The following is a 26,627-nucleotide window of genomic DNA, read 5'->3' as shown; positions in this document are numbered from 1 at the left end:
GGCGCGGCGTGTGCCCTGCCTCCTGCCTCCGCGCCCAGGGAAGCTAGGGCGGCAGCGCCGCGGGGGGAGCCATGCCCGGCCGCCGACGCCGGATCGCCAAGCGCTGACTGGCCCGGGCGAAGGGCTTGCAGCGATCGCCGACGCCAGGCCTCGTCTCCGCCCGGCATGCGCCGCCGCTGCCCCACCGCTCGGGCGGGCCCCCAGCTCCCCTCCCGCGGCCGCTGAGCCCCAGCGAAACAGCTGGCAGGTGGCCCGCGCCAGCCCCGGAAGAGCCTCCTCGGGCCGCGCGCAGCGATGGCAGCACGAGCAGGAGCAGCCCGGCCCGGCCCGGGAGGAGCCGCCGCCGCCGCGGAGCCCTAGGGCGGAGAAAGCGAGAGAAAGCCCCCCGCCCAGGTCAGGCTCCCTCGGCCGCCACGCCAGCCCTGCCAAGCCGGCCCCCTCCCCCCCCCGGGCGGGTCTGTTTCTGCTGCTCTTCTTGCATGGGTCTACGGAGTCTGGGAGGGTTCAGTCGCGGTCCCTCCGCCTCCAGCCCAAGATCCAGGAGGGGAGACGAGGCGCCTCTGGCTCCGCGCAGGCCAGGATCCTCGAAGGGGCGGCTGCTGCTGCTGTTGTGGTTTTGGGGGCAGGGGGGTTCTGGGAGCGGAGCATGGCCTGGGGGGGGGGGCTTCTGTGCCAAGAGGGCCTCTGGTCAGAGCCAGAGTAGGTCCTGCCTTGCCCAAGAGGGCACCTTGCCATGGAGGAGCCTCTCTCTCCTTTTTTTTCCGGGGGGGGGACTGTGAGGCCTAGTGGGGATGCAGAGTGCCTGCCAGTGACTCACCCCCCCCCCCCGCTTCCTTAAGAGTCACCCGGGTGGCGTCCTGCCAGTTGTACAGCATGTTTACCCGGTCCGGGGTTGTTTATGAATTTGCTGCCCTGGGTATTTTTAGCTCGCCTGGTGCCTCCCTCCCTCCCCCCCCCCGCCTCCATATGGTGGGATAGGGGAGAAGCCCAGCCCCCTGTCTTCCCCCTGGCTGGGGGCTGAATCCTGGTTCTGTCTGCTTCTCCTCCCTGGTCCTGAGCCTCTCTGAGCCGCTGCTGGGATCTGGTCCTCCCTCTGCCCCGAGCCGTCTCCTGGGTGACTCAGGGCTCTTGCAAGGCCAGCAGGAAAGGGCTGTTTTCCCTGCCGGACACCAACACTGGCGGATCCCCCAGACACCCCAAGCAGATCTCTCTTGGGCAGCGGTAAAGCGGGGAGGGGGGGAGCCCTGAGAGGGGGGACGGCTGTCACTTTCTTAAAAGAAAGTTGTGTGTGTGTTTGTTTGTGTGTGTGTGTGTGTGAGAGAGAGAGAGAGAGAGAGAGAGGTGGAGCTCTCTTGGCTGGGGGGGGCAGAGGGGGGACAGGAGCTGGAACTCGGCATTCTTCAACCTGGTGCCCCCCCCCCGATGCTTTGGATGGCAACTCTGACCCAACCACTACAATCTTGTCTGTGGCAGTTTGGGGCTGGGCCTGGGGCCCAAGAGTCTGTCCCGGTCCAAGGGGGCTTTCTGAGGGGTGGGAGGGATGCCCCTGGAGGAGGGCGTGGGGGACACACACTTGTGTTGATCTCTGCTTGAGCTTCTTGCTCTGTCTTTCTGCGTTGGTATCTTGGAGAACCATGAAGCTGAGCCCTCTCTCCTCCCTCCTTTGTCCAGTGGCCGGGGGGGGGGGGTGGATCTGTCCTGCTGGAGCTTTGCCTGGAGCAGCCCAGGTGTGCCGGCTGGGGCTGGTGGGAGTTGTAGCGCAAAGCAGCTGGAAGGCGCCAGGTTGGGAAGGCTGGGAAGTGACTCAGCAAGTGGCAGGAAATGGGGCAAGGCAGGTGGACCGGATCCAGGGCATTCCTGGCCTCTGCAGGTGTAGAGTGTGAGAGGGAATGGGTCTTCCGCGTGGAGGGCTGGATCTAGGCTCTGGCAAGCCGGAGCGCACCAAGCAGGGCTTGTTTGGAAGTGCCCTCAAAGGAAAGAGCCAGGTTTTGCCCAGGCAAGCATCTGCATGAGAAGGGAGGCTAGATATTGGCCTGGAGTTGTGAAGAAGGACCCCCATCACACCACTCAGGCAGACTCCTTTCTCCTGTCAATCTCTGTCATTTGCAAAAAGTAAACAAGGGAATGCCAGGCTCCTTCTGGGACTCTTAAGCTAAGGCCTTACCTTCCTCCTCACCCCACTCCCCAGGTTGCAATAGCCGGAGGCTTTTGCCAGCAGAGCCCAAGAGATCAAGTTACTCTCCCCACCCCCACCCCACCTGAAAAGTCAGAACCCGTTTCTCAAACCCTCAGCAGACACGATTTACTGTCCTTGTTTTCTTTGTGAATGTACAAGCCCCGCTTGAGAAGAAGAGAGATGCTTCTCACCTTAAAGGCAGGCTGCCCGAGAGACTTCCTCTCCGCCCGGCTTTCTCGCCCCTTTTCTCCCTGTCCCTTGCCAAACACCAAGCCTGGCCAAACAAGGACAGCTATTCAGACAGCCCCGGCCCCAACCTGCCTCCTTTCCTACAGACCCTCTTGGGTGCTGAGATCAGCAGGGGGGGGGGGCTTGGGGGTTGTTCCTCTGCCCTCAGAGGCTCGGGGTAGCTAGCAGGTGCCCCAGGAAAGGGTCTTCTCTGTGGCAGCCCCTAAGCTGCAGGACTGCTTCCCACTGTACAGCTTCTGGAGGATGCGAAGATGCGCCTCTCTCACCCTGACCTTGGACACTTAAGGTGTATATATTTAGGACCCACCGTATCTCTCTGGTGGCAAGTTGTTTGAACTGTTTTCAATATTGTCTTTTAAAGTTGCAACCATGGGACCTTGGGCTGAAGGACAGGAAGTAAATAAATGCTCCTCTCTCTTTCCGGGCCAGCCTGTCAGCTGGAAAAACCCTGGAGACTTGCTTCTGAAGCCCAGGCCAGCTGGGTCCTTCTTTCTTGGGGAGACCTGCTCTCTTGTTTCCCAGGCTCTGCTCCTATCTCCATCTTTGCTGTTTCACCCCCAATTCTCAGGTCCCCCCTTTTCCTTACCATCCTTACCTTACCAGTAAGAGCTGTTTGGCAGAGGTTGGTGGTGCATTCTCCTTCCTTGGGTGGCCTCTCGACACGGCTGCTTTAGCGGAGAGTCCTGCATTGTAGGGGGTTGGACTAGATGACCCTAGTGCAACTAGGATCATAGAATCCTAGAGTTGGAAGAGACCACAAGGGCCATCCAGTCCAACCCCCTGCCAAGCAGGAAACACCACCAAAGCATTCTTGACATATGCCTGTCAAGCCTCTGCTTAAAGACCTCCAAAGAAGGAGACTCCACCACACTCCTTGGTAGCAAATTCCACTGTCGAACAGCTCTTACTGTCAGGAAGCTCTTCCTAATGTTTAGGTGGAATCTTCTTTCTTTTCCCTTCCACCTCTACTGCTCTAGGCCTCTTTGAAATTTTGTATCTGCATTTTTAGATCTTATTTTGATTTATGTATAAATTGTTTCAATTTGGTTGTGTACTTTTTGATGTGTTTTACTGATCTCTAACTTTTGTAATGTTTGTGATTATGTAAAGCTTAGCATGTTGCTTTAACTATGGAAAAGTGGCATGCAAACAAAATGAGGAAGACGAGGAGAAACAGGCCCAAAGTCTCCCACTTGCTTTCTACTGATGGTTACCTAAAAACTTCCTTGTTCCTCTTCCCAATATCCAGCAACTGGTCAGCCCCCAGTTTCCCCTCCTGGGACCCCCTGCCCCCCTTCAGCCAAGTCTCTCCACTCTCCCTGACCACAGCCCCAATGCTGGCTAGTGGGGAGTGGTCCCTGGCGACCCCCGGCTGGAATTGGGGGGCTGCCCCTCCCCAAGGGTCTTGGAGATGGCCTTGTATCAGAGCCTCCGCTTGTGACTCAGGAGGCCGGTCACTGCCTCTCAGCCTAACCTACTGGATGAAATGGGGAGGCAGAGAACTCTGCACATGACCTGGAGCTCCTTGGAGGGGGAAACGTGGGATAGAAATGCAACAGCAGTGATAATCTGCCCCTTCTCCCTGTGTCCCAATCAGGGTCTGACGGGAGCCGGGCAGCTCAGCGAACCCCATGGAGGTCAGTGGGAGCCACTATGGCGATTATCATCGCCTCCCAGACTACGAAGAGGAAGACTCTCCCCCCGAGGATGAGAAGGAGCTGCTGGTGCACGTCACAGAGGGGCTGAAAGGTACCCCTCCCCAGGCCTTGGGAGGGCAGAGGGCAGCCGGGGGGGTCCTTTCAGCCAAGCTCCCCTTCTCACTCTTTCCTCCCTTGCAGATTCCTGGCATCACATCAAGAACTTGGACAACTTCTTCACCAAAATATCCTTCCTGGTTCTTGGGCTTCTCTTGCTCTGCAGAGCCGCTGGGCCAGAGTTGGCAGGAATATGTTCCAAGGACTTCCCAGCAGCTGGGGAGCACCTCCGAGCACGAGCAAAGTGCATTTCCCTCCCTGTGCGGGGCTGGAGGAGCATGTGGAGCTCAGGGGCCCCAGAAGGCACCTGGAATCCCGGGGAAGGGGGTGCTATGTGCTGCCCCCCTCTTTTCCAGGCGTTTGCAGGGGGGGGTCTTCAAGGCAAAGCGTATCAGAGTGGTTTTCCTTAACATCCTGCACATCTACCATTTCCACCAAAAGAACGGCTTTGCCTGCATGATGCTCTCTGACATCTTTGAGCTGGTGTGAGTACCCCAAAAGTCATTGCTGGGCCCTGGGAGGAGGAGGAGGAGGAGGGGGGAGCTGGTGGGCATTTGGGGCAGGGCTGCTCCCAAGTGGGGAGCATCTGCCCACCCTCCTCTCTTTTTGCTCTGGGACCGATCTTCCTAGAGTTGGAAGGGTCCCCAAGGGTCCTCTGGTTGTGGCTTAGGATTCCCATCCAAGCTCTGCTTAAAAACCTCCTGGGAAGGAGAGCCCACCAGGAAACAAGCCTGATCATCTTCCACACAGCAGGCCTTCAGATATTTGGAGGGAGCCCTCGTATGACCCCTCGATCTTCTCGTCCATGGGGAGGCCCAGGGGCAGGGCAGGGGGTGAGAGGGAGCCCCCACGGCGGCTGTGGGTGTGCCTGAGCCAAGGGTCCCACCAGGGAACGCATTGGACCAGGTGTGCCCTGGGAGCCCCTTCCAACTCTGGGACTGGCTGGGCCTGGGCAGAGGGGGCTCTCCTGACCCCCCTGGGCTCCTCCTCTCCCCGCAGGCAGTTCCTGTTTGTGGTCACCTTCACCACCTTCCTCCTGTGCTGTGTGGAGTATGACGTGCTCTTTGCCAACCGACCTGTCAATCACACTCACCACGGAGGGGGCGCCATCCCCGAGAGGAACAAGGTGACGCTGCCTGATGCCATCCTGCCCACGCCTCAGTGCGCCCAGAGGTGAGTGGCAGGGGGGGGGAGGAGAAGAGTCCCCCTCGAGGCCCTCAGGAGCCCCAAACCTCCTTCCCAGCCAGGTGTTAGGTAGATGCTTTGGAACTCCCTGCCTCTTGACTCCAGGCAAACGCCTTCACAGGATTCCTTTTGGCGCCTGCGGAAAACGTTCCGGTTTAGGACTTGGCAATCTGGAAGAATCTACAGCTGTCGTTATGGGGCAGGATTGCCACCGTGAAAATGAACATTTTGCCAAGGTTCCTGTTCTTATTTCAGATGGCACCGGTTATAAAAGGTACCGGGCAATTCTCAGAATGGAGAAAGGAGATTTCGAAATATATATGGCAGGGGAAACCGCCTAGAATAAGACATAAACTCCTAATTGATAAAAAAGAACGAGGCGGTTTCGCACTACCAGATCTCCAAATGTATTATGAGGCATCCTGTATTACATGGTTGAAAGAATGGGTGACACTTAAAGATACTGACCTCCTGGACCTCGAGGGGTTTAACAACGTGTTCGGTTGGCACAGTTACCTTTGGTATGAGAAAAAAATGGGACATAAAGGGTTTATAACCCATGTAATTAGGAAACCACTATATGAGGTTTGGGTTAGAAATAAACATCTCCTAGAAAGGAAAACTCCAAGGTGGCTGTCGCCAACAGAGGTCCTAAGTATAAAAAAGACAAACATGGAGGCAAATTGGTTACGGTATGATGATATCCTCATAGATTCGAAAGAAGGCTGGAGAATTAAGCCATACGAACAACTAAAAGAAATAGGAATAGGATGGCTGCAGTATCATCAAATTAATGCCCTGTTCATGAAAGATAGGAAGAACCACGGATTTGAAAACAAAAAATCTAAATTCCAATCAGAATTAGTGGAAGGTAACGAGAAACTACTGTCCAAAATGTACGATCTTTTACTTGAATGGCACACGAAAGACGAGGCGACAAAAGAATGTATGATTAAGTGGGCAGTGGACCTGGGCCATAATATAAATATAGATCAATGGCAAAAGTTGTGGAACCACCAGATCAAGTTCACTGCCTGTATAATATTGAAGGAAAACATCATGAAAATGATGTACAGGTGGCATCTTACGCCCGTCAAACTGGCTAAAATATATAAAACAAATAATAAGAAATGTTGGAAATGTAATATAAAAGATGGGGATTTCTACCATCTTTGGTGGACGTGCAACAAGGTAAAGATCTATTGGGAATTAATCTACAACGAATTAAAAAGATTATTGTGTTACACTTTCCCAAAGAAACCTGAAGAAATGCTGTTGGGTATACTGGGGAGGGAGATTAAGAAGGAAGACCAAAACCTCTTCATGTACGCTACTACGGCAGCGAGAATCGTCTTAGCCCAAAAGTGGAAGACACCAGAGGTCCCAAGTGTAGACGAGTGGAGAGAGAAAATGACAGAATATTTAGAGTTGGCAAAAATGACAGGAAGTCTAAGAGACCAAAAAGAACAAAGGTACCGAAAAGAATGGAATAAGTTTAGGAAATATTTGAAGGATTATGTCAAATGATTAAAAACACTAGTAGAATTACATTTAAAATACAACAAAGAATTATAAGCCATTGTCCACAAAAAATACAAGTAAAACTATGTGTTAAACACAGATGAGAATAAATAGAAAGAACACACACACATATATATATATATATATATATATATATATATATATATATATAAAGGGAAATGGACAGGCAAGAAAGAGTATGGCACCGAAAACGGTGAAATTATAAATAAAACCAAGAAAGAAAACAGGAGGAAGTCCAGTTCGAAAGAACAAGTGGAGAAGATGAACGCTATAAGAGAAGTAAAGATAAATATGACACAACCAAAGTTTGATTGTACAAATGTAAGTTTATTGGAAAGGTACACAGATTTGTATGTTTGTTTTTATTTCTGTATATATATTAATTTTACTGCTGTATGTACCTAACTTAGAAATGTTTAAATAAAATAAAAAATGATGGTTAAAAAAAAAAAAAGGAAAACGTTCCGGTTTAGACAAGTTGGTGTGAGTTTTAATGATTTCACTCTTGTATGTTGTGTGCTTTTCTGGGTTTGATCGTTTTATCTTTTTGTGAACTGCTTTGAGGGTTTTCCTTGTTTTTTTACACAGTGGAAATTTTATGAAACATAGCTAGATACACACCCGCCCCTGCATTGCAGGGGGTTGGACTAGATGGCCCTTGGGGCCCCTTCCAACTTTATGGTTCTATACACCTGTATGTGCATATGTGCGCACGCACAGACACACACACGCACACCCCTTAGCAAAGGGTTGGAGTTCATCCAGGTGGATGAATCTGGAGCGACCCAGTGCAACCCAGCCAAGGTCCCTCGGAGGGGAGGAGTGCCTCCCTCCCTCCCTCCCTGCCCAACAGCCTTAAGCCTTTCCCCAGCATCGACCTCAGAGAATGCTGCTGCCAGTGCCCGCAGGCTGCTAGGGGAGAGTGTTGGTCTCGCACCCGGGTCCTGCTTGGGGTCACCCTCCCATTGTCCTCGGCTGACCCTCCCCTGGCCAGGCTGATGAGGGCCCTGGTGCCCCCCTCCCCTCCCCTCCCTGCAGGATCCGTTCCAGCGGCTGGATCATCTTCCTGCTGGTGATGGCTGCCACCTTCTGGGTCTACCGCCTGGTGAAAGTCCTCTGCAGCCTCTTGGGCTACTGGGAGATCCGCACTTTCTACACCAAGGGCCTCAAGATCCCCTCGGTGAGTGAGCAAGAAGAAAAAGGACAACTTGATTCTTTGTATGCTGCCACCCATCGGATTGGGATGCCTCAGCCAACAAGCAACCTCTGACATTAAAAACCTCCCAGCACAGAGGGGGCGATGGTTGCAGCAAGGGACTCCCCCCCCTTGTTGCTCAGGAGGCGGCCAGTGGGTCTGGCGAGCCCCCCTCTCCTTTATCCCCCCATTACCTCCCCTCTGACGCCTCCTTTAGCTGCTCCCAGAGGCTGCTGACCCCCCCACCCCCCAGATTACTCCTGCATGTCTGGCTCCACGGCTTAAGTAGAATTTCATCGCAACAAGGGAGGCCTGCATTTCTGCCAATAGCAAAAGGGGATGGTCTCTGTTTTCCAAATAGCAGCCGAATCCTTAAGGTGTGTGTGTGGGGGGGTGTCTTCCCTCCTGCCTGCCTGAGCAGGGCCATTCCTGTGAGGTGCACAGTTCCTAAGCGCCTCGTGCTTGAGCATCTGTGTGTGTTTCCTTGCTGCCGTGGGGGCAATGTTGTCGGTGGAATAAGGAGTCAGGGGCAGGACTTGAGGGGTTAAGGAGGGCTTCCCCCGCTCTTCCCCTTTGGGTCCTGATGGTCAGAGACCCAGTGAGCAGGTTGGGGGTTCGCCTCTCCCAGGGATAGCGGCCTGTCTTTGGGGAGAGTCCTCCGGAGCTGCCTGCTTTGCAAAACTTTGGCTCCCAGCTTCTGCATTTTACTTTGTAGGCTGATCTTTTGCCCCGGGGGGGGGGCGGTTGAATGTCATTTTTGACTCTTCCTTTGGACTAAGTGGCCTCTATGGCCTTAAGCAGAGATCCTTTGTGAATCAGGTGTGAAGCGGGGGGGGGGGGGCTTATCTTGCGGAGGCTGCCTGCTTAATTCTGAGCTGAGCAGGAGCTACGACTTCCTAAGCCCCACTTCAGCAAGATGGGATGTGCCTGTAGGGATGTCCATTCATTCATTCATTCATTCATTCATTCATTCATTCATTCATTCTATGAAAGCAGTTTACAGCAATAAAAACCCAGGTTCTGAATTGCCTGCCTAGGCCTGGCAGGTATTTAAAAGTGGGCCCAGAAGGAGCCTGCTGAGTCTCCAGGGACAGGGAGCCTGGGGGCTGGGGGCTTCTCTTCCTCCCCCCCCCCAGCATGTCCCTCACCCTCTCTCTTTTGCGCCCCCCCCACAGGATGAGCTGTGCAACTGCAGCTGGCAGGAGGTGCAGGCGCGGCTGATCTCTCTGCAGCGGGAGCAGCCGATGTGCGTCCACAAGCGGGAGCTGAGCGAGCTGGACATCCACCACCGCGTCCTGCGCTTCAAGAACTACCTGGTGGCCATGGTGAACAAGGCGCTGCTGCCGGTGCGCTTCCGCCTGCCCCTGCTGGGCGAGGCCGTCTTCCTGACGCAGGGCCTCAAGTACAACCTGGAGCTGCTCTTCTTCTGGGGGCCGGGCTCCCTCTTCCAGGGCAAGTGGAGCCTGCAGCCCCAGTACAAGCGGGCGGGGGCCCGGCTGGAGCTGGCGCGGCGCCTGGGGCGAGGCATGGTGCTGCTGGGCCTGGCCAACCTGCTGCTGTGCCCCTTCATCCTGGTGTGGCAGGTGCTGTACGCCTTCTTCAGCTACACGGAGGTGCTCAAGAGGGAGCCGGGCAGCCTGGGCGCACGCCGCTGGTCCCTCTTTGGCCGCCTCTACCTGCGCCACTTCAACGAGCTGGACCACGAGCTGCAGGCGCGCCTGAGCCGCGGCTACAAGCCCGCCTCCAAGTACATGAACTCCTTTGCCAGCCCCCTGCTGGCCCTCTTGGCCAGGAACGTCTGCTTCTTTGCCGGCTCCCTCCTGGCCGTCCTCATCGCCCTCACCGTATATGACGAGGACGTTCTCACTGTCCAGCACATCCTCACGGCCATCACCCTCCTGGGGGTCATTGTCACCATCGCCAGGTAGGTCAGGAGGGCGGGTGGGTGGGGCCCTCCAGAGAGCCAGGCCTCTCGTCTCTAGGCCCTGGGGCAGGGCCGAAAGAAGCCCATCTCCCGTTCCTGAAGCCCATCTCCCGTTCCCCTTGTCCCTGTGGCCTTTGGCCAGGCTGGCGGCTGGAGCTGCTGGGAGTTTTAGCCCATTGAGGTCTATGGGGCCCAAGGGCTTCAAAGGGAAACCCCGGCGAGTCTTCAGCTGTGATTTCTGCCCTGAGATTAAAACCCAGCCCCATAACAGGCCTGGGGTGTCCTAACCAAGGCCAGTCTCCAGCAGACAGGCCTCTCTCGGGTTTGGCCTCCTCTGTCCTGAAGAATGGGGGGGGCCTGGCACTGATCCCTCTCCAGATCCCAGGTTCTTCTCGCCTTGAGCACATGTGTGGCATTTTAGGGGTTGTCGTTTGCTTAAGTTTTATTCAGAAATGGATGGACCACAGTCCCATCCGTTCACTTCAGTGGGTCTGTTTAGATGAGCGCAAGCCCATATTTTCAGTGGGTAACAGAATTTTGTAGAATGGTCGAGTCAGAAGGAACCCCCAAGGGTCATCCAGCTCAACCTCCCGGCAGATTGCCTTCGAACCTCCCCCTTCCGCCAGAGATCCACCAAGATAGCAAATCCTGGGGGTGAAGCGCTGGATTAAGTCATGGAGGGGTGCGGGAAGGCTCCTTTCGCCTGGTGCTGGACATTTCCCCCCACATCCCCATGCCTTGATGTCCCCAATTCATGGGGGAGGGTTTTAGGGGCCAGCCTTCCTGGGTGCTGACGAGACCCGTCTCCTCCCCCCCCCCCGGCAGGTCCTTCATCCCGGATGAGCACCTGGTGTGGTGCCCAGAGCAGCTGCTGCAGTGTGTCCTGGCGCACATTCACTACATGCCTGACCACTGGCAGGGCAATGCCCAAAAGGCAGAGACGCGGGAGGAGCTGGCCCAACTCTTCCAGTACAAGGCGGTGAGTGAGCTGGGGGGGGGGAGAAGGGAGGAGGGATTTAATTTCTAGAGGATTTGTAATGATAATAATTTATAATAATAATTTATTATTTATACCCCACCCATCTGGCTGAGTTTGCCCAGCCCCTCTGGGCGGCTCCCAATCGAGTGTTAAAAACAAAACAGCCTAGGTAAAGGTAAAGGTAAAGGGACCCCTGACCATTAGGTCCAGTCGTGACCGACTCTGGAGTTGCGCACTCATCTCGCATTATTGGCCGAGGGAGCCGGCGTACAGCTTCCAGGTCATGTGGCTAGCATGACAAAGCCGCTTCTGGCAAACCAGAGCAGCGCATGGAAACGCCGTTTACCTTCCTGCTGTAGCGGTTCCTATTTATCTACTTGCACTTTGACATGCTTTCGAACTGCTAGGTTGGCAGGAGCTGGGACCAAGCAACGGGAGCTCACCCCGTCGCGGGGATTCGAACTGCAGACCTTCTGATCAGCAAGCCCTAGGCTCAGTGGTTTAACCACAGCGTCACCAGGTGCTCAGAGCAGCTGACATGCAGGCAATCAGTAGTTGCTGTTAATATTTCTTTATATCTTGCCTTTTTCACAGTCCAGGACTCAAGGCGACTTACACAGATAGCGAAAGACATTAAAGGCAAAAACATGAGCTAGAAAAGGCAATTGTTAAAATGTAATTAATCATTAATATAATTAAAACTAATATTTAAAAGGTGTGCTAAGAGCACAGGCCTCAGCAAGAGACATGCCAGTGCCAGGCCTTTCCTGTTGGAAACAGGAGGTCTCAGCTGCCAGAGGACGGAGCCTGCCTGGCGTCTCCAGGCAGGGAGTTCCAGAGTTGCCTGGGAGCAGCCCCCACCCAGAAGGCCTCTCTGGGTGCCCACCGAGGGTGGGAGGCAGTGCTACCCACAGGGTTACAGGGGGAAGGCGGCGGCATTGCACAATTAGGAGGAGGGACAGGGCAGGATCCGCCAGCTCCCGTTAGCTTCTTAGGAGGCAGCTCTGCTTCTTCGCTCTCCTGGGAGGGAGCCTTGTAGCCCAGCCCCTCTGCTCCCTCTCATCCCACCTGCCAGGGTGGGTTTTGGGGAGGGGAGACCTCTGGAGCTGACACCCCCCCTGTGCCCCCAGGTCTTCATCCTGGAGGAGCTGCTGAGCCCCATTGTGACCCCCTTCCTGCTCATCTTTGCCCTTCGCGCCAAAGCCCTCGACATCATCGACTTCTTCCGCAACTTCTCGGTCGAGGTGGTGGGGGTGGGGGACATCTGCTCCTTCGCTCAGCTGGACATCCGCAACCATGGCAACCCACAGGTATGGGGGGGGGGAGCTGGAGGTGGCAATCCTCACCGGGCGGTGGGGTGGGTGGGGGAAATTTCAACTGCCAAGGCCTGTTTGCCAGCAGCCGTGTGACCCTGTGCCTTCCCCGTATCCAGTCAGTGTATAAATAACACAATACCCAGTGGCAATTCTCGTCTCACACAGCAGTCCCATTTTATAGGCAGGAAGACTGAGACTGGGAGTGACTCCCGGGCTTCTCTCCTTCAGCCAAGCCCCCAGTTCTGCTGGACTCCCATTCCCCTCTCTTGGGCCTATTCTTTTTCCCCTTACAAATATGTGTGAGCTGACATGGGGGGAGGGGTACATGGCTCAGTGGTTAGAGCAGATGCCCCCTCCCCTGTGGCATCTCCAGGTAGGACTGGGGCAGACTTGATCTGCTACCAGTCAGAGTCAGACCATCCTGAGCTAGAGGCCCAAGAGCCCCCTCCCATCCTGCCGTTTCCAGCAACGGATCCAGAAATATTTACTAGAGGAGGGAGAAAGGTTGTTTTCTGCTGCTCCAGAGAAGCGGACACGGAGCAATGGATTCAAACTACAAGAAAGAAGATTCCACCTAAACATTAGGAAGAACTTCCTGACAGTAAGAGCTGTTCGGCAGTGGAACTTGCTGCCAAGGAGTGTGGTGGAGTCTCCTTCTTTGGAGGTCTTTAAGCAGAGGCTTGGCAGGCACATGTCAAGAATGCTTTGATGGTGTTTCCTGCTTGGCAGGGGGTTGGACTGGATGGCCCTTGTGGTCTCTTCCAACTCTACAATTCTATGATTCTATACTACCTCCAGCCGTGGAGGGCAGAGCCTGGCCAATGGGGCTGGTAGCCTTTGCTCCACACAGGTTGGCGGCCCCCCCGCTGCCTCCTGCGGGAGAAAGTCCTTCCTTTTATTGCTCCTGAATCCCCAACCATCCCCTTCCCTGCGCCCACGTCCCCTCTGACTTGCTTTCTCCCCCCCCTGCCCCCCCAGTGGTTGTCCCAGGGCCGGACAGAGGCCTCTGTCTACCAGCAGGCGGAGAACGGCAAGACGGAGCTCTCCCTCGTCCACTTTGCCATCACCAACCCGCGCTGGCAGCCTCCCCCTGAGAGCTCCCTCTTCATTGGGCACCTCAAGGAGAAGGTGCAGCAGGATGCGGCCCATGCACCCCCTGCCCAGCGCCTCTTGGCCGAGGCCCCCCTGGGCGCCTCCTTCCTGTCGGACGAGGGTCCCTGCACTGTGGTGAGTCCTGGGGACGGGGGGAGGGAGGGAGCCACCTCTGGGACCCCCTTTCCCCTCCGGGCGCTCCCTCTAACCGCCTCTCCCTCCCTGCAGCCGGAGGCCCTCCTGGCCAGTGTCCTGGCAGCGGGAAGTGGCGGTCTGGCGTCCCAGGCAGAGAGGCGCCGCTTTGGGCAGCCGGGCAGCGCAGCCGGGGCAGCCGCCAGCATCCTGGCCTCTCTCTCCTGCTCACAGCTGCCCCGGCGGGGCGAGAACGGCGTCTACCAGAGCGACAGCACCCTCCTCGGAGACAGGTAGGGAGAGGGGAGACCTGGGTGGTCTGGGGTCCAGGTCACGCACTCGGGCGCAAGGATGGCGGCGCTGGGTCAGGCCCAGGCCTGCTTGGCTCCGGTGCTCTGACTCCCAGATAGGGAAGGAGGGAGCCGGTGGGGGGCTGGAAAGAGACCCTGGGGGGCTCCATTGGGCTCTGCCCCTGCCATTCCCCACCCTGGTTCCTTCTGCCGTCAAGAAAGGAGCCGCCTGGGCTGCAGAGGGGCGGGTGGAGGAGGAGGGTGGGTGGGGGGCCGCCCCCCGCCCAGTTCCTGCTTCTTGCAGCCGGTGTGCCAATGGGTCCCTGCCTTTCTGTGCCCCGCCAGTGTTGCCCCGCCTGAGACGCGCCCAGGGCCCCTCAGCCGCTCAGTGCTGCTCTCCGAGTTTGCCTCGGCCGAGATGAGTCTGCACGCCATTTACATGCATGAGGTGAGTGGTGGTGGGGGGAGTGGGAAAGCAGGGGGTTGGGCTAGATGGCCTCTGGAGATCCCTTCCAGCTCTCTGCTTCCTCTGTCTCCTGGGTCTCACCTGTGTGGGATCCCTGGCTGAGGGTGCTTGGTCCTGGGTGAGATCCCCCAGGGATCCAGTATGCCCACCCCCAGCCGGCCACCCTCCTGACTCCCGTCTCTCCTCCAGCTTCACCACCAGCAGCAGCACCAGACGTCGCCACGCTCGCCCTCGCAGCCCTTGGCTCAAGCAGGTGAGAGCCTCTTGTCCCCTGTGGGTAGTGGAAGCGCAACACGCCAGAGGCTGTTGGCAGGGGTGGAGGGGCTTCCTTCCCTTCCCGGGGTGTCTCCCCTGGGGGCGCTTTCCCCGAGATTCCTCCCTGCCAACGCTGCTGGCTGGAGAGCCAGGCGATGCCTCTGGGGGTGGCCCAGCGTGGAGGAGTCCGCTTGGGACATGGAAAGGAGGCTTGGTCTGCTCCAGGGCAAGAGCCGTTTCCTTGTCAAAGCAGCCATGGCCGAGTTGAGAGTCCCCGAGGGCAGAAGGCCCAGGAGGGGGCTGGATCCCAATGGCCCGCCCCACCTGGAGGGCCGTCTTCCCTCTGCTTGCCTTTCCCTGCCCCAGCCAGGGGTTAGGGGGTCCCTTGCCCGCCAGTGGCCCTCCCTGCGTGGCCAAGGTACAAAACTCCCTGGGGTGTCATATTTACCTGCCCCCTGGGGGAGCGAGGAAGAGGGAGAGAGATGTTGCTTTTCCTATAGTGTAGTTTTATGTTTTGAACATAAAATACACATTTAATACAAATCTCATGTTGGTCCACTGCTCGTTCCTTCTCCGCCCTGCAGCTTCCCCCAGGCCCTCTTCGCATGTGCGCAGCCAGGATCTAACCCTTGGGGGCTGGGAAGAGGAAGAAGAGTCTCGGGCACAACAGCAGCAGCAGGGGGAGAAGAGCTAGCAGCTGCCCTCGCCCTTCCCATCGCCCCCCCTCCTCTTGACGTGAGTCTCTTTCCCCTCCTGCTCTCTGACCCACAGCCTCCCTGTTAGGGGAGGGGGGCAGCTCCAGGGCAAGGATTCCTGGGATCAAGGCTGCTTCCTTCCCAGGGTCCTGCTCCCAGCCATTTTTGATGGAGAGATGTGGCTAGAGATGTGAAGGCCTGGGGGGGGGACAGTAAATGGTGGGGCGGAGAGTCACCTTGCTTTTTTTTTAGGGTCCCCCCCATTTTTTCTGTGTGTCTGCAGAGAGGCCAGCAGCTCTGGGAGGCTGGCTTTCTTCAGACGCATTTCCTTCCTTCCCTGGGGTGTCATGGCCACTGACTTGGATGGTGTTAAAGGGGAATCGGATAAATCCTGGAGGAATCAGCATAGAATCCTAGAATGGCAGGGTTGGAAGGGGCCACAAGGGTCATCTAGGGGCCACTCTCTTGCCCATGATGTCTCTCTCACGCTCGGCCAGTGGAGCTCTCTCAGCTGAGGAGAGAGGAGCTAGAGGGGGGGCCCTTTTGTGCTCAGCTCCTGCTTGGCCCCTGCAGGAGCCTAGACTAGATGGGCCTCCCCCAGGAGTGTGTGCCTTGTAGGGCCTGACCCCATGGCCCATCCTACTTGCCTCGCATGAGGGTTCAGTACCTGGGGTCAAGACCCCCAACCTCTTCCCCCCCCCCCAGCCTAACCCTGCCTGTTTTCCCCTTCCAGGTGATGGCTGCCGGCGGTGACTCGCTGGACTCCCCCCCCCTCCCAGAGCGTGGTCAGCCAGAAGAGGAGAGGAGCAGGACTGGGAATGTGCCCTTGGCTGGCTGTGGACTCTGACGGGAGACGGGGACCCCCCCCTTCCTGGCTTTGGGTGTGTGCCCTCTGCGGGGGTGAATAAGCTATGGGCCGGATCAGGCCCTGCCCGGTGCTACTCATAGAGCTATAGGGTTCCTGAGGTCGATGAGAGGATGGCTGGAGCCCAATGCCCCCCCTCTCCTTCTCGCTGCTATATGACTTGCGCTGTGCCCCCCTCCCTCCCTCTTGCAAAGCAGCCCTCGGGGGGCAGGGGGCTCCAGCTCAGGACACTTGGGGGACAAATAAATGTTTACAGATGTGGCTAATGAGAGTGTTTCGGTTCGGTTCCTATAGGCGGCAGAATCCTTTCTCCTCCTCTGGGGCAACGGGGGGGAGGGGCCGTGGGGATGGCAGCCTGCACCGGGGGGGGGGGGCTGCTCCCTCCCCCTTGAAAGCGCCAAGCGGCTCTTCAGGGAAGATGGCAGGTAGCTGGTTCTGATTGGCTGTGTCAAGCTGTGATGTCAGGGCATGTTCCTGCATTATAGGGCAAGAGAAAGCCCCCCCCCCCCGCCCCAAGCAGGGTGGGGGGCGGGAAATAAGGGCTGTGAAGGTACTTAGGAGGGGCTGAGTCCCCTTTCATAGAACGGTTGAGTTGAAAGGGACCCCAAAGTGTCATCTAGTCCAACCCCCCGTGAAGCCCTTTCACCTCTGGCCTAAGGCTTCTCTTGCTAAGAAGCTTTTCTGTTCTTACAGCCTGCAGACTTTGCCGGGTGGTGCCTTCCCCCCCCCCCAAGTTGGCTACAATTATTTTAGGAAGAAAGAGAGCCTGCCTTTCAGGCCGTCCTGGGCACAGGAGTTTGGACACCTTGTCTGCTTCTGCCGTGACACATCCCTTGCAGTTCAAAAAATGCTCTTGGCAAAAGAGTCAGGAGAGATCAATGGAAGGAGGACTTGGTCATGCAATGCAGTGTTAAAACGATGGACTGTTAGAAAAGGACAAATTCATGGGGGAGAGGGCTGTGGAGGGGCTCCTGGCCAGTCGGAGGCAGCGCTGCTCTTCTAAGACCCTCCCCTCTTTGGAGAAAGGAGTGCAGAGAGGCCACAGAGCAGGGCAGGGGGGAAACGAGGCTTTTAATGGCAGGATCCGGAGCTGCGAGGGTCTCAGAGGGACGGGGCGAGGCTGAGCACAGACTGGCGCTTCTGCTGGGAGATGGACTGGCTGCGGATGAGCGAGGCCACCTCTTGCGTGCGGAAGGTCAGGCCAAAGATGTCCTCGTGGTAGCGGTTCTGGTCCTGGGTGAGAAAGAGGCAGCGTGAGATCCTACACACGCAGGCATCCCCCGTCCCCCCAGGGCACTTCATAGAAATGTGGAGTTGGAAGGGACCCCCAAGGGTCATCTGGTCCAGCCCCCAGCGCTGCAGGGAAGGAGGGCACTTGCTGACTGTTTCAAGGTGCCTCCCAATTTGGTGCTGCTGATGCACTTGCTGTGACCCAAGGGGGCCACCCCTCGTAAGACCCTGCCCTGGGGTCTGACTGGGGGGGCTGCTTCCCTTCCTCCCTCACCTGGAGTTCGCTGATCTTGTCTCCGGCCTCCGCCAGCGTCATGCTGCCCTCCTTGGCCAGGATCTGCTGGACGGTCTGCAGGACCCCCGTTGCCATGGTGACATCCCCGCAGACATACATGTGGCCCCCCCTCTGGCAAAGGACCTCGTGGACGTAGCTGGCCAGCTCCAGGCGAAGCAGGTCCTGAACGTACGTCTGCAGGAAGAGGGGAAACCAGGCCCGTCCATCGTCATGCAGTGCTCCTCTGAGCATAAGCAGAGTGCCACTCCCTCTTTGCTGAGGAATTTCAGCTGCTCCTTGGGGATCGGGGATCAGGGCTGCCCAAAGCACAGGCATGAATCACCTTCTGTCTCCCCACGTCTGCCTGGAAAGGCTGGATGGTGGTGGCTGCCATCTGCCCACCCAGGACCCCCCATTTTATTAGTTCCACTGCTCTCACGGGGCGGGGGTGGGGGCGCTGGAACTGCACTGGCCTCCTTGGCCAGCCTGGTTTTACAGAGGCTGCCCTAAGTCTTCCTGACACGGAACAGCCAGAGTTGGAAGGGGTCCCAAGGGATCATCTAGTCAGTGGTCCCACCCCCTGCAAGGCAGGGATCACAGCTCAAGAATCCCCAACAGATGGCCCTCCAACCTCTGCTTAAAAACCTCCAAGGAAGGAGAGGCCACCACCTCCCAAGGGAGACCGTTCCACTGTCCCAACAGCTCTTACTGCCAGAAAGGTCTTCCTTGTGTTTTGCAGGAATCTCCTTCCTTGCAGTTGAAGCAGATTGGGAGGAGTCCCCATTGGCCGCCAGCCTTGTTTTGTGGGGGCTGCCTTGGACCTCCTGGTCCAGAACAGACTGGAGAGCAGAGAAGGAGTTAAACTGTAGAACTCCCTCCCACAGGAGGCAGGGAGAGAAGTTAGAAGATTATGCAGAGCCTGGAGAAAGCAGAAAGGGGATTTTTTTTCTCCATCTTACGCTATAACTAGTAGACTTCCAATGAAGCTGAAGGTTGGAAGATTTAGGGCAGGTAAAAGGAAGTCACCCTTCCCTCAAGAAGGATACTGACAAGCTGGACCGTGTCCAGAAGAGGGCAACCAAAATGCTCAAAGGCCTGGAAACGATGCCTTATGAGGAACGGCTTAGGGAGCTGGGTATGTTTAGCCTGGAGAAGGTTAAGGGGTGATGTGATAGCCATGTTCAAATATGGTATATAAAAGGATGTCATATGAAGGAGGGAGAAAGATTGTTTTCTGCTGCTCCAGAGAAGCGGACACGGAGCAATGGATTCAAACTACAAGAAAGAAGATTCCACCTCAACATTAGGAAGAACTTCCTGACAGTAAGAGCTGTTCGGCAGTGGAATTTGCTACCAAGGAGTGTGGCGGAGTCTCCTTCTTTGGAGGTCTTTAAGCAGAGGCTTGACAGGCATATGTCAAGAATGCTTTGATGGTGCTTCCTGCTTGGCAGGGGGTTGGACTGGATGGCCCTTGGGGTCTCTTCCAACTCTATGATTCTATGATTCTTTGATTCTCCTGCAGGAGGCAGTGATTGCCACCAACCTGGACGCCTCTGAAAGAAGAGAGGCAGCCATGTTTCTGAATGCCGGTTGCTGGAAGCCCTCCAGGTGCTTTGAGACTACAATTCCCATCATCCCTGACCACTGGTCCTGTTAGCTAGGGATCATGGGAGTTGTAGGCCGAAAACACCTGGAGGGCCGAGGTTGAGGAAGCCTGCCCCAGGAGGACGGGGCTGCTCTCCTCTCGGACCCTCTTGCAGGTTTCCAGCCAGTGTGAGAAGAGGCTGCTGGACAGACGGGCCCGTGGCTGGAGACAGGAGGTCCTCCGAGCTTCATCCTTTAGCACCCCCCCCCCCAAATTCCCATATTATTACCTTGGGGTAATCTGGGTCGCGGGAGAAGCAGGTGAGGACGCGGCTGAGGACCCCTTTCTGCTGCGCCTCCTGCACCTCCTCCTTGTAGATGTGGTCGTAGCGGGAGCTGCGGCAGCCAAAGACCAGCGTCATCTCGCCTGGGGGGAGCCCTGTGTGGGGCAGGAGGGTTTCAGGGCTGGGAGAGGCAAAGGCAAGCTGCCCCCAGCCCAAATCGTCCCAGGCCCGCCTGACCCACCTTCGGCCTCCAGGCTGTGCAGCCGCTGCTGCCAGAAGCTCCGGAAGGGGGCGATGCCGGTGCCAGGCCCTACCAGGATGCAGGGGGCTGTGGGGTCCTGGGGCAGCTGGAAGTTTGGGGCGCTGTGTGGGGCAGAGACACAAAGAGTCACTTGCCTGGCGGGTGACGGGAGTGGAGCCCAGAAGCTGAACACTGGAAGATGTGGCCCAGGCAAAAAGGAAGGGCTTTTTCACACAACACAGACTGCGGAACTCCCTGCCACAGGAGGCTGCAACGACCACCGACCTGGGTGGCTTTAAAAGAGGGTTGGGAAAATTCATGAAGGAGGAGGAAGAGGAGAAGGGTTGGGGGGGGGGAGTTCCACAGTCCAGCTCTGTGTTGTGGGTGTAATGTGAAGAAGTGCTTTCTTCCAACATCAGCTTTGTGGGACGTCCACAAGAGCAGGGGAGAAATTATTTCTGGTGGCTCATTTGTGTGAACTCCTTTCATGTTGCCTCTTTCTGGGAAACCAGTAAGGGGGGGGGGAGTTTTGCTCCCTTCCTCTGGGAAGCCTTGCTAAGGCCAGAGGGAATGTCCAAGCTCAACCCCGCCCCCAAAGACCCTTTACCCTCGGACGAAAGCTGGCACCATCTCGCCAGGCGCCAGCTTCGAAAGCCACGTGGAACAGACGCCGAAGTGAAGGGGACCCTTGCCGTCTGTGGAGCAAAGTGGGGGGAGAGAGGGGGGAGCAAAATGAGAGTCTGCCTGGGAGCTTCTCCTCCCCACCCCCATCAGATGAGACTGTGTTCCCCCTCCCCAGGTGGCCAGGGTCACCCCCTGCTACTCTGAGTGTCCCCTTAGAATCACAAGATTGTAGAGTTGGGAGGTACCCCAAGGGCCATCCAGCCCACCCCCCCAAAAAAACTCACTCTGGCTGTGGTAGTTGAGTACGGCCACCGTGAGGTGCATCTCCCCTGGGTGGGCGCTGGGCGCTGAGCTGAGGGAGTAGTAGCGTGGTTTGAGCAGGGGCAGCTGGGTGAGGAGCAGGGAGGCCGGCAGCGCGACCGAGGGGAACTCCTGCAAGACCTCCTCCATGGTGGGGCAGCGGAACCACTTCCACTCCTCGTACAGGAGGGAGTCCTGCGGGGTCAAGAGCAGAGAGATGGGGAAGGAGGGCATGGAGAAGCAGTGAGGCTTAGTGGTAAGAGTGCCAGGCTTGGGAGAGGCCAGGTTCAAATCCCACCCACCGCTCGGCAGTGAAGCTTAGGCCAGTCTCTGCCTCCTCCCAGTCTAGCCTACCTCTCGGGGGTGGGATTAAGTGAGGATGGGGAGAACAGCTCCTTGTAGGAATAGGTGGGGTGGAAATGAAATAGATTAAAACGCCTGCTGGAACAAGAAAATCTTAGTTATGCACCTTAGTCATGGGGAGGGTGTCTAATCTCAGGTGGGAGGGAGTTCCGCCGGCTGGTGCATCCGAGACACGGGAGACGAGCTAAGCAGGGTGAGCTCTGTATGTGTGTGTTAGAGATCAAGGGATCAATAACACACACACACACACACACACACACAGCTTCAAGGCCCTGTGACGGGAGGGGAAGAATACCTATTTCCACCTGCTCTTCCCCAACCCCCTACCTCTCCCAGCCGCTGCAGCTTCTCCCTCTCGACCAGGTCTTCTGCCAGTGTGGACAGGATCTGGAGCAGTTGGGCGCTGGGGGGCGTCGTGAGGTCCAGGTAGAAGGTGAGCGCCTGGCGCAGCGTGCAGGGGGGCAGGCGGGGGCTGGGGACCCACAAGCGCTTTGGGCCTGAGGAGGAGAAGAAGCAGGAGGGAGAGACGCAGCGGTCGCAGGAATCGTAGAATCATAGAGTTGGAAGGGACCACAAGGGCCATCCAGTCCAACCCCCTGCCAAGCAGGAAACACCATCAAAGCATTCTTGACATATGCCTGTCAAGCCTCTGCTTAAAGACCTCCAAAGGAGGAGACTCCACCACACTCCTTGGCAGCAAATCCACTGCCGAACAGCTCTTACTGTCAGGATGCTTAGGTGGAATCTTCTTCCTAATGTTTAGGTGGAATTTCCAGCTGCCAAGCAGCTCAAAAGGCTTTTAGTCAGGTTTCACCACCACAGAATGTTAGAATGATCGAGTTGAAAGGGATCCCCAAGGGTCATCTAGGCCAATCCCCTGCAAGGCAGGAATCACAGCTAAAACAGGTGTGTGCTGGGAGGAGGGGGGTAGCAGCCACTTCTGGAGGATATGAGGAGGAACAAGCATCCACCCGCAGGGCACCTCCCCCTCCCATCTCAAGGAGCCTAATCCAGTTCGCACACTGCAGCTACCCAGGCATTTGTCTGCAAAGAGGAGCTGCAGCGGGGGTTGCATTCCTGCAATGCATCACTCACAAAGTATCAGTGGATTACTGGTGAGCTCATACTGGCTCATCTAGACACCTCTAAAAACCATAAGGAGAGCCTGCAGGATCAGGCCAAGGGCCCACAGTGGCCAACCTGGGGTCCCGTGTCCAGCTCTGGGCATCACAATTTAAGAAGGGCACTGACAAGCTGGAAGGTGTGCAGAGGAGGGATGTATTTGCTGCCTGCATTGAAATGTAAGTAAACCTTTTCGTTTATCTTACAAAAATGTGTGCTTCGCTCTTAGCAATGGGGACAAAGAGGGGAAAGGTCAGCAGACCACAAATAAACAGGGACAAAAAGCTGTATTTGACTAATTCCTCGCTTCCAGTAAGCTGCAAAGCGCCTAAGTGTTTTTTCTTTGCTAAAAGGGCTTCACAGCCTGTTTACTCTCTTATTTCTCCCACACATGTGGAACAGGAGGTTTAAATCTTAATTGACAGATTTAATTCTCAATCTTTCTTCAGTGTGTGTGTAAACCCAGTGAAAACATAGCCAGAAATAAAGCAGAGCAACTGTAGTATAAAAAGTTACAGGACTGGAAAGGCAGTACCCTGGTCTGGGCCCTAGGAGAGGGCAGCCTTCTTTGCCCCACAACACCCACCCCCATGGCTGGGCCTGGCCTTGAGGGCTTCCCCATTCGGCATCTGCCAGGCCCATCTTGGCACAGTCCCTGCACCCCCCTCCCAGCAGAGCAGAAGGCCACTCACTCTCTCCCGCCTCCAAGGTTTCCACGGTGACAGCCTCGTTGGCAGGGGGCGGGTCCTCCACTCGCTGCAGGATGGCGTCCACCAGCTCCGCGTTGTTGGCGGGGAAGATGCCCACGTGGTCCCCCGGCTGGTAGGCCAGCTCTGGCTGGTCACCTGTCCGCAGCTGCACCAGGATGGTGCAGCGGCTGCAATGGGGGAAAGGAGAAGAGCTGTCAGCCCTGCAGGGGGGTTGTGCGGCAGGAAGGCAGCCAGGAACCCCCAACCCCAAATGCTGGTGGAAAGCAGGCCCCCTTGGCTGTGGGCTGCAAGAGGGAGAAGCGCCCGCCTCCTAGGGTCGCAGAATTGGGGTGAGCACCAGCCAGTTTTGACTCTCACCTGGATTCTGGGCTCTGCAGGTTCTTGACCGAGAGGAGGTGGGATGGAACAACATTGCGCTTGTGGACAAGGGTCAGGCCTGAAGGGGGAGAAACCCAAAGGTTCAAGGTGGTGGCAGGGAGATGTTTCAAGCTTTGCTTTTCCAAATTTGGCAGTGGAGCGGGGAGAAAGGTCTCCGTGGGGGACAAGGAAGCAAAATGGGGGAGCCCATGCAAAGAAACCCTAAAGTGGGGCTTCTGAAGATGTGCCTCCCTGCCCTACATGACGAAACAACTTGTCCCCACCTCCTCACGGGGTTTCTGGGCTTGTGGCTCCTGGATAGGTGTCAGCCCCCACCTCTGCTCGGAGGCATTAAGCACTGACTGGAGGACCCCACAGGACCCTTGGGGGGGGCACAGGCAGCGCCGCATTTAGGGCGATGCAGTTGGTTCCCTCGCACAGGGTGCTGAGCCAAGGGAGTGCAAAATAATAATAATAATAATAATAATAATAATAATAATAATAATAATAATAGCAACAACCACCACCTTAATTTACATGGATACCCAATGAGAAGATCCATAAGAATCATTTTGCAAGTGTCACCAAGTTTTGTCCTCGCTTAGGCTGCCATATTATCAATGTGCACCCCTGCATGGGGGGAGGCTGGCAGAGCCCAAAGTAAGGGGGCTTCTCTAGGGTGTGGAAGAAAAGCCAGGCCTTAGCTTCAAGGCAGTTGCGTTGGAGAAGAACCCCTTCCCCAGCTAAGCCCTTCGGATGCCCTTCGCTAGGGTGTTCTGCTTACAGACAAGGCCTCACAGCTTTGACGGGGATGTGCAAGTCATCAAACTCTGATTACCAGTAATAAGATGCCCCCCAAAATTAACTTTGCTGGAAAAATTGCGTTGATGGCCAAAACCTTCCACATGCCACACTTGTGCCCCCTTTCCTGCCACTGACTTCTTCTTTTTTTACACTAATGGGCGACCTACGAGGTGCAGATATGTCTTAAGGCGCAGATCCTTGCAGACCCCAGACCTGGAATTCTGCTTCCCCAAGGGTCAGCAGAGGGGAAGATGCACAATCTTTGGGGTAAGTGAGGGCAGGGCCGGTCTCTGGGCAGAGCACCAGCAGAAGGGCACCCGCTTGGTGCAGCAGAAGGCCATGATCCACCACACGACACGTACCTGGCAGGAGATCCAGGGCTGCCGGGTGAACCACCAGGCGGAAGCGACTGCGCTTCCAGTGAGAGGGCTGTTGAAGACCTCTGTGCCGACCACCTGGGGGTCCACGCAGAAAGTGTCGCAGGCGGCCTGTGGGGAGACGAGGGTCAGGAGGAAGGAAGGACTCGCTCTCTGGGGACTCTTGGGAGGGACCCATCCCCCTGCAATGTAGGACACAACGGCCCACTTGGGGGAGACCAGGGCAGGTGGGGAAGAGGAACATTGCTGTGGGGCTGGCATGGAGGGACAACGTACCGGTAGTGGGGGAAAGGGGGCTTCCACCACAGCCAAGGGAGACCCCTGAGCAAGCAGGCAGTGCCATTCCCCAGCTGACCACCAGGTGGCACCAGCACCCCACACTCCCGGCCAGCAAAGCTCAGCATCCATTCAACTGCAGCAACCCCTCCAAGGAGGATCTGAAAGGGGAGGGGCTTGCAATAAGGGAGGGGCTTGCAATAAGGGGAGGGGGCATCTCTAGCAACTCAATACAGTATACGGTATCCAAAAGGCCAGTGCTTTCCAGCAGTCCCCAAACAGGCACTCCCCCCCTCCCCTCCCGTCCATTCACACCCACAGCGAAAAGGATTGTGGCACAGGACAGGAGAAGATCTCTGCAGCTGGATCAGGCCCGCAGGCCCACCTGGTCCAGCCTCCTCTTCCCTCAGTGGCCAAGCAGGATTTGAACACTGGAGCAACTCTCCCCTCCTGCCGTTTCCAGCCCCTGGCATTCAAAAGCCCAGCTGGAGAGACAGAGCTCAGCCATCTTGGCAAGGAGCCTCCTGGATTTGTCTGTGGGGCAACGTGGAAGGGCAGCCAGCTGGGGACCCAGAGACCCAGTCAGGATTTCCACAAAGAATAAAGCTGGCCTGTTCAATGATCAAGACAATCTTGCTACTCTTGGCTGCACTGACCACCCAAGGAATTTATTTAAATACTAGTGTCATTCAGCCATTTAATAAACGGGCGCTAGAACATGCCGCTTCATCGGGGCGCTCCGCTGAGCCCAGCTGGCCAGTGGACGCCCAGGAGAAGGCCATGATCCGGCCTCTTTCGGCAGTGGCGGCGCGTGGGGGGCCCGGCTGGCCCCTCCCACGGCCGCCGCTTCGTCGGGGCGCTCCACTGAGCCCAGCTGGCCAGCGGGCGCCCAGGAGAAGGCCGCGAATCTTCTAAGGACTGCGAGGGAAACGGTAGGCAGAGGGGTGGGGTGGGGGGTGGGAGAGCACGTGCGCAAGTGTGTGTTTCCAAGGTCTCTGCGTCCAATCCCTGTGTCCATGGGGCACATGCGCAGTAGCGCAAACCCAGGGACACAGGGAATAGTGGACGCAGAGACACTTGCACTTTATTATATAGGATGGTCTCGTTTAGACAAACCTTTCCAGATGCTATTTTAATCTGTTTTGGTGCTTTATATTTTAGTGTGAGAAGTGAGGTTACAGGGAACCAGGCAGAGGGCCTTCTCGGTAGTGGCACCCGCCCTGTGGAACGCCCTCCCAGCAGATGTCAAGGAAATAAACAACTATCTGACTTTTAGAAGACATCTGAAGGCAGCCCTGTTTAGGGAAGTTTGTAATGTTTGATGTTTTGTTGTGCTTTTCATATTTTGTTGGAAGCCGCCCAGAGTGGCTGGGGAAACCCAGCCAGATGGGCGGGGTATAAATAATAAATAATATTTTGTTTTCAAAGTTTTGCAAAAAAATTAAATAGTTGTGGTTTTATCTTTGAGGTTTTCATTTTCGTTTTGTTTGTTTGTTGTTTTTAACAAGTCAAGAGGCATATACATTTTCATGATAAATAAATGACTCCTTTGGAGCCTCAAGCAGCTTACTCCAGAGGAGGAAAATCTGCTTCCTGCCTGGCTTAGGAACCTCCTATTTCATATGTCAAGCTCTCTCTCTCTCTCTCACCCACCCACCCTTGACCTTGCAGAGCAATTGTTGCGCTCGACTCCCAAAGCACCCCCTGCCCCCCAATACACACAACGCCCCCCCCTGCAGGGCAGCCACCTTGAAGACGTCCATGGCCCAGGTGCGGAAGGACTCCTCCTGGCCACAGAGCTCGTCCCCCTCGCCCATGGGGAGGATCCGCTCGCACCCCCAGCTCCTCCAGACGTGTGTCCACGGCGTGGGCAAAGGCACAGAAGTGCAGGTAGGCCCGGGAGCCCAGCCCAAAGACGGCAAACCTGGAAAGGAGGAGGAAGGTAGGGTGAGGGGGCGAAGGGGGG

The 26,627-nt window shown here is 56.4% G+C and overlaps 2 protein-coding genes across 5 annotated transcripts in view; one reads left to right on the top strand and one right to left on the bottom strand.

The window, feature by feature from the left end:
- Positions 1 to 22: 22 nt before the first annotated feature.
- ATG9B (autophagy related 9B) lies at positions 23 to 16,381 on the top strand. 4 transcript variants are annotated; one of them, XM_060280497.1, is made up of 14 exons: positions 23 to 393; positions 4,023 to 4,174; positions 4,264 to 4,309; positions 4,602 to 4,664; positions 5,179 to 5,352; positions 7,945 to 8,086; positions 9,277 to 10,025; positions 10,851 to 11,004; positions 12,135 to 12,314; positions 13,299 to 13,547; positions 13,641 to 14,282; positions 14,490 to 14,553; positions 15,140 to 15,290; positions 15,984 to 16,381. In XM_060280497.1, the coding sequence occupies exons 2-11, from the start codon at positions 4,057 to 4,059 to the stop codon at positions 13,839 to 13,841; spliced, it is 2,076 nt and encodes a 691-aa protein (XP_060136480.1). In that variant the 5' UTR covers positions 23 to 393; positions 4,023 to 4,056; the 3' UTR covers positions 13,842 to 14,282; positions 14,490 to 14,553; positions 15,140 to 15,290; positions 15,984 to 16,381. The 4 variants fall into 4 exon arrangements, with proteins under 4 accessions (XP_060136480.1, XP_060136479.1, XP_060136478.1 ...); XM_060280496.1 differs by lacking the exon at positions 23 to 393 and adding an exon at positions 1,013 to 1,221; XM_060280495.1 differs by lacking the exon at positions 23 to 393 and having other exon boundaries at positions 2,573 to 4,174.
- A 713-nt stretch (positions 16,382 to 17,094) lies between these two features.
- Positions 17,095 to 26,627, bottom strand: part of NOS3 (nitric oxide synthase 3) — a 33,411-nt gene continuing 23,878 nt past the window's right edge. Inside the window, 13 exon segments of the mRNA XM_060280532.1 lie at positions 17,095 to 17,348; positions 17,620 to 17,814; positions 19,494 to 19,642; positions 19,729 to 19,850; positions 20,336 to 20,423; positions 20,637 to 20,847; positions 21,343 to 21,512; positions 22,830 to 23,014; positions 23,205 to 23,283; positions 24,371 to 24,436; positions 24,439 to 24,496; positions 26,410 to 26,499; positions 26,501 to 26,588. Coding sequence (XP_060136515.1) covers positions 17,217 to 17,348; positions 17,620 to 17,814; positions 19,494 to 19,642; positions 19,729 to 19,850; positions 20,336 to 20,423; positions 20,637 to 20,847; positions 21,343 to 21,512; positions 22,830 to 23,014; positions 23,205 to 23,283; positions 24,371 to 24,436; positions 24,439 to 24,496; positions 26,410 to 26,499; positions 26,501 to 26,588 — 1,633 coding nt within the window. The 3' untranslated portion in view covers positions 17,095 to 17,216.

This window comes from Zootoca vivipara, chromosome 12 (assembly GCF_963506605.1).
Source record: "Zootoca vivipara chromosome 12, rZooViv1.1, whole genome shotgun sequence".
NCBI lineage: Eukaryota > Metazoa > Chordata > Lepidosauria > Squamata > Lacertidae > Zootoca > Zootoca vivipara.
This window is presented reverse-complemented; position numbering and strand designations above follow the sequence as displayed.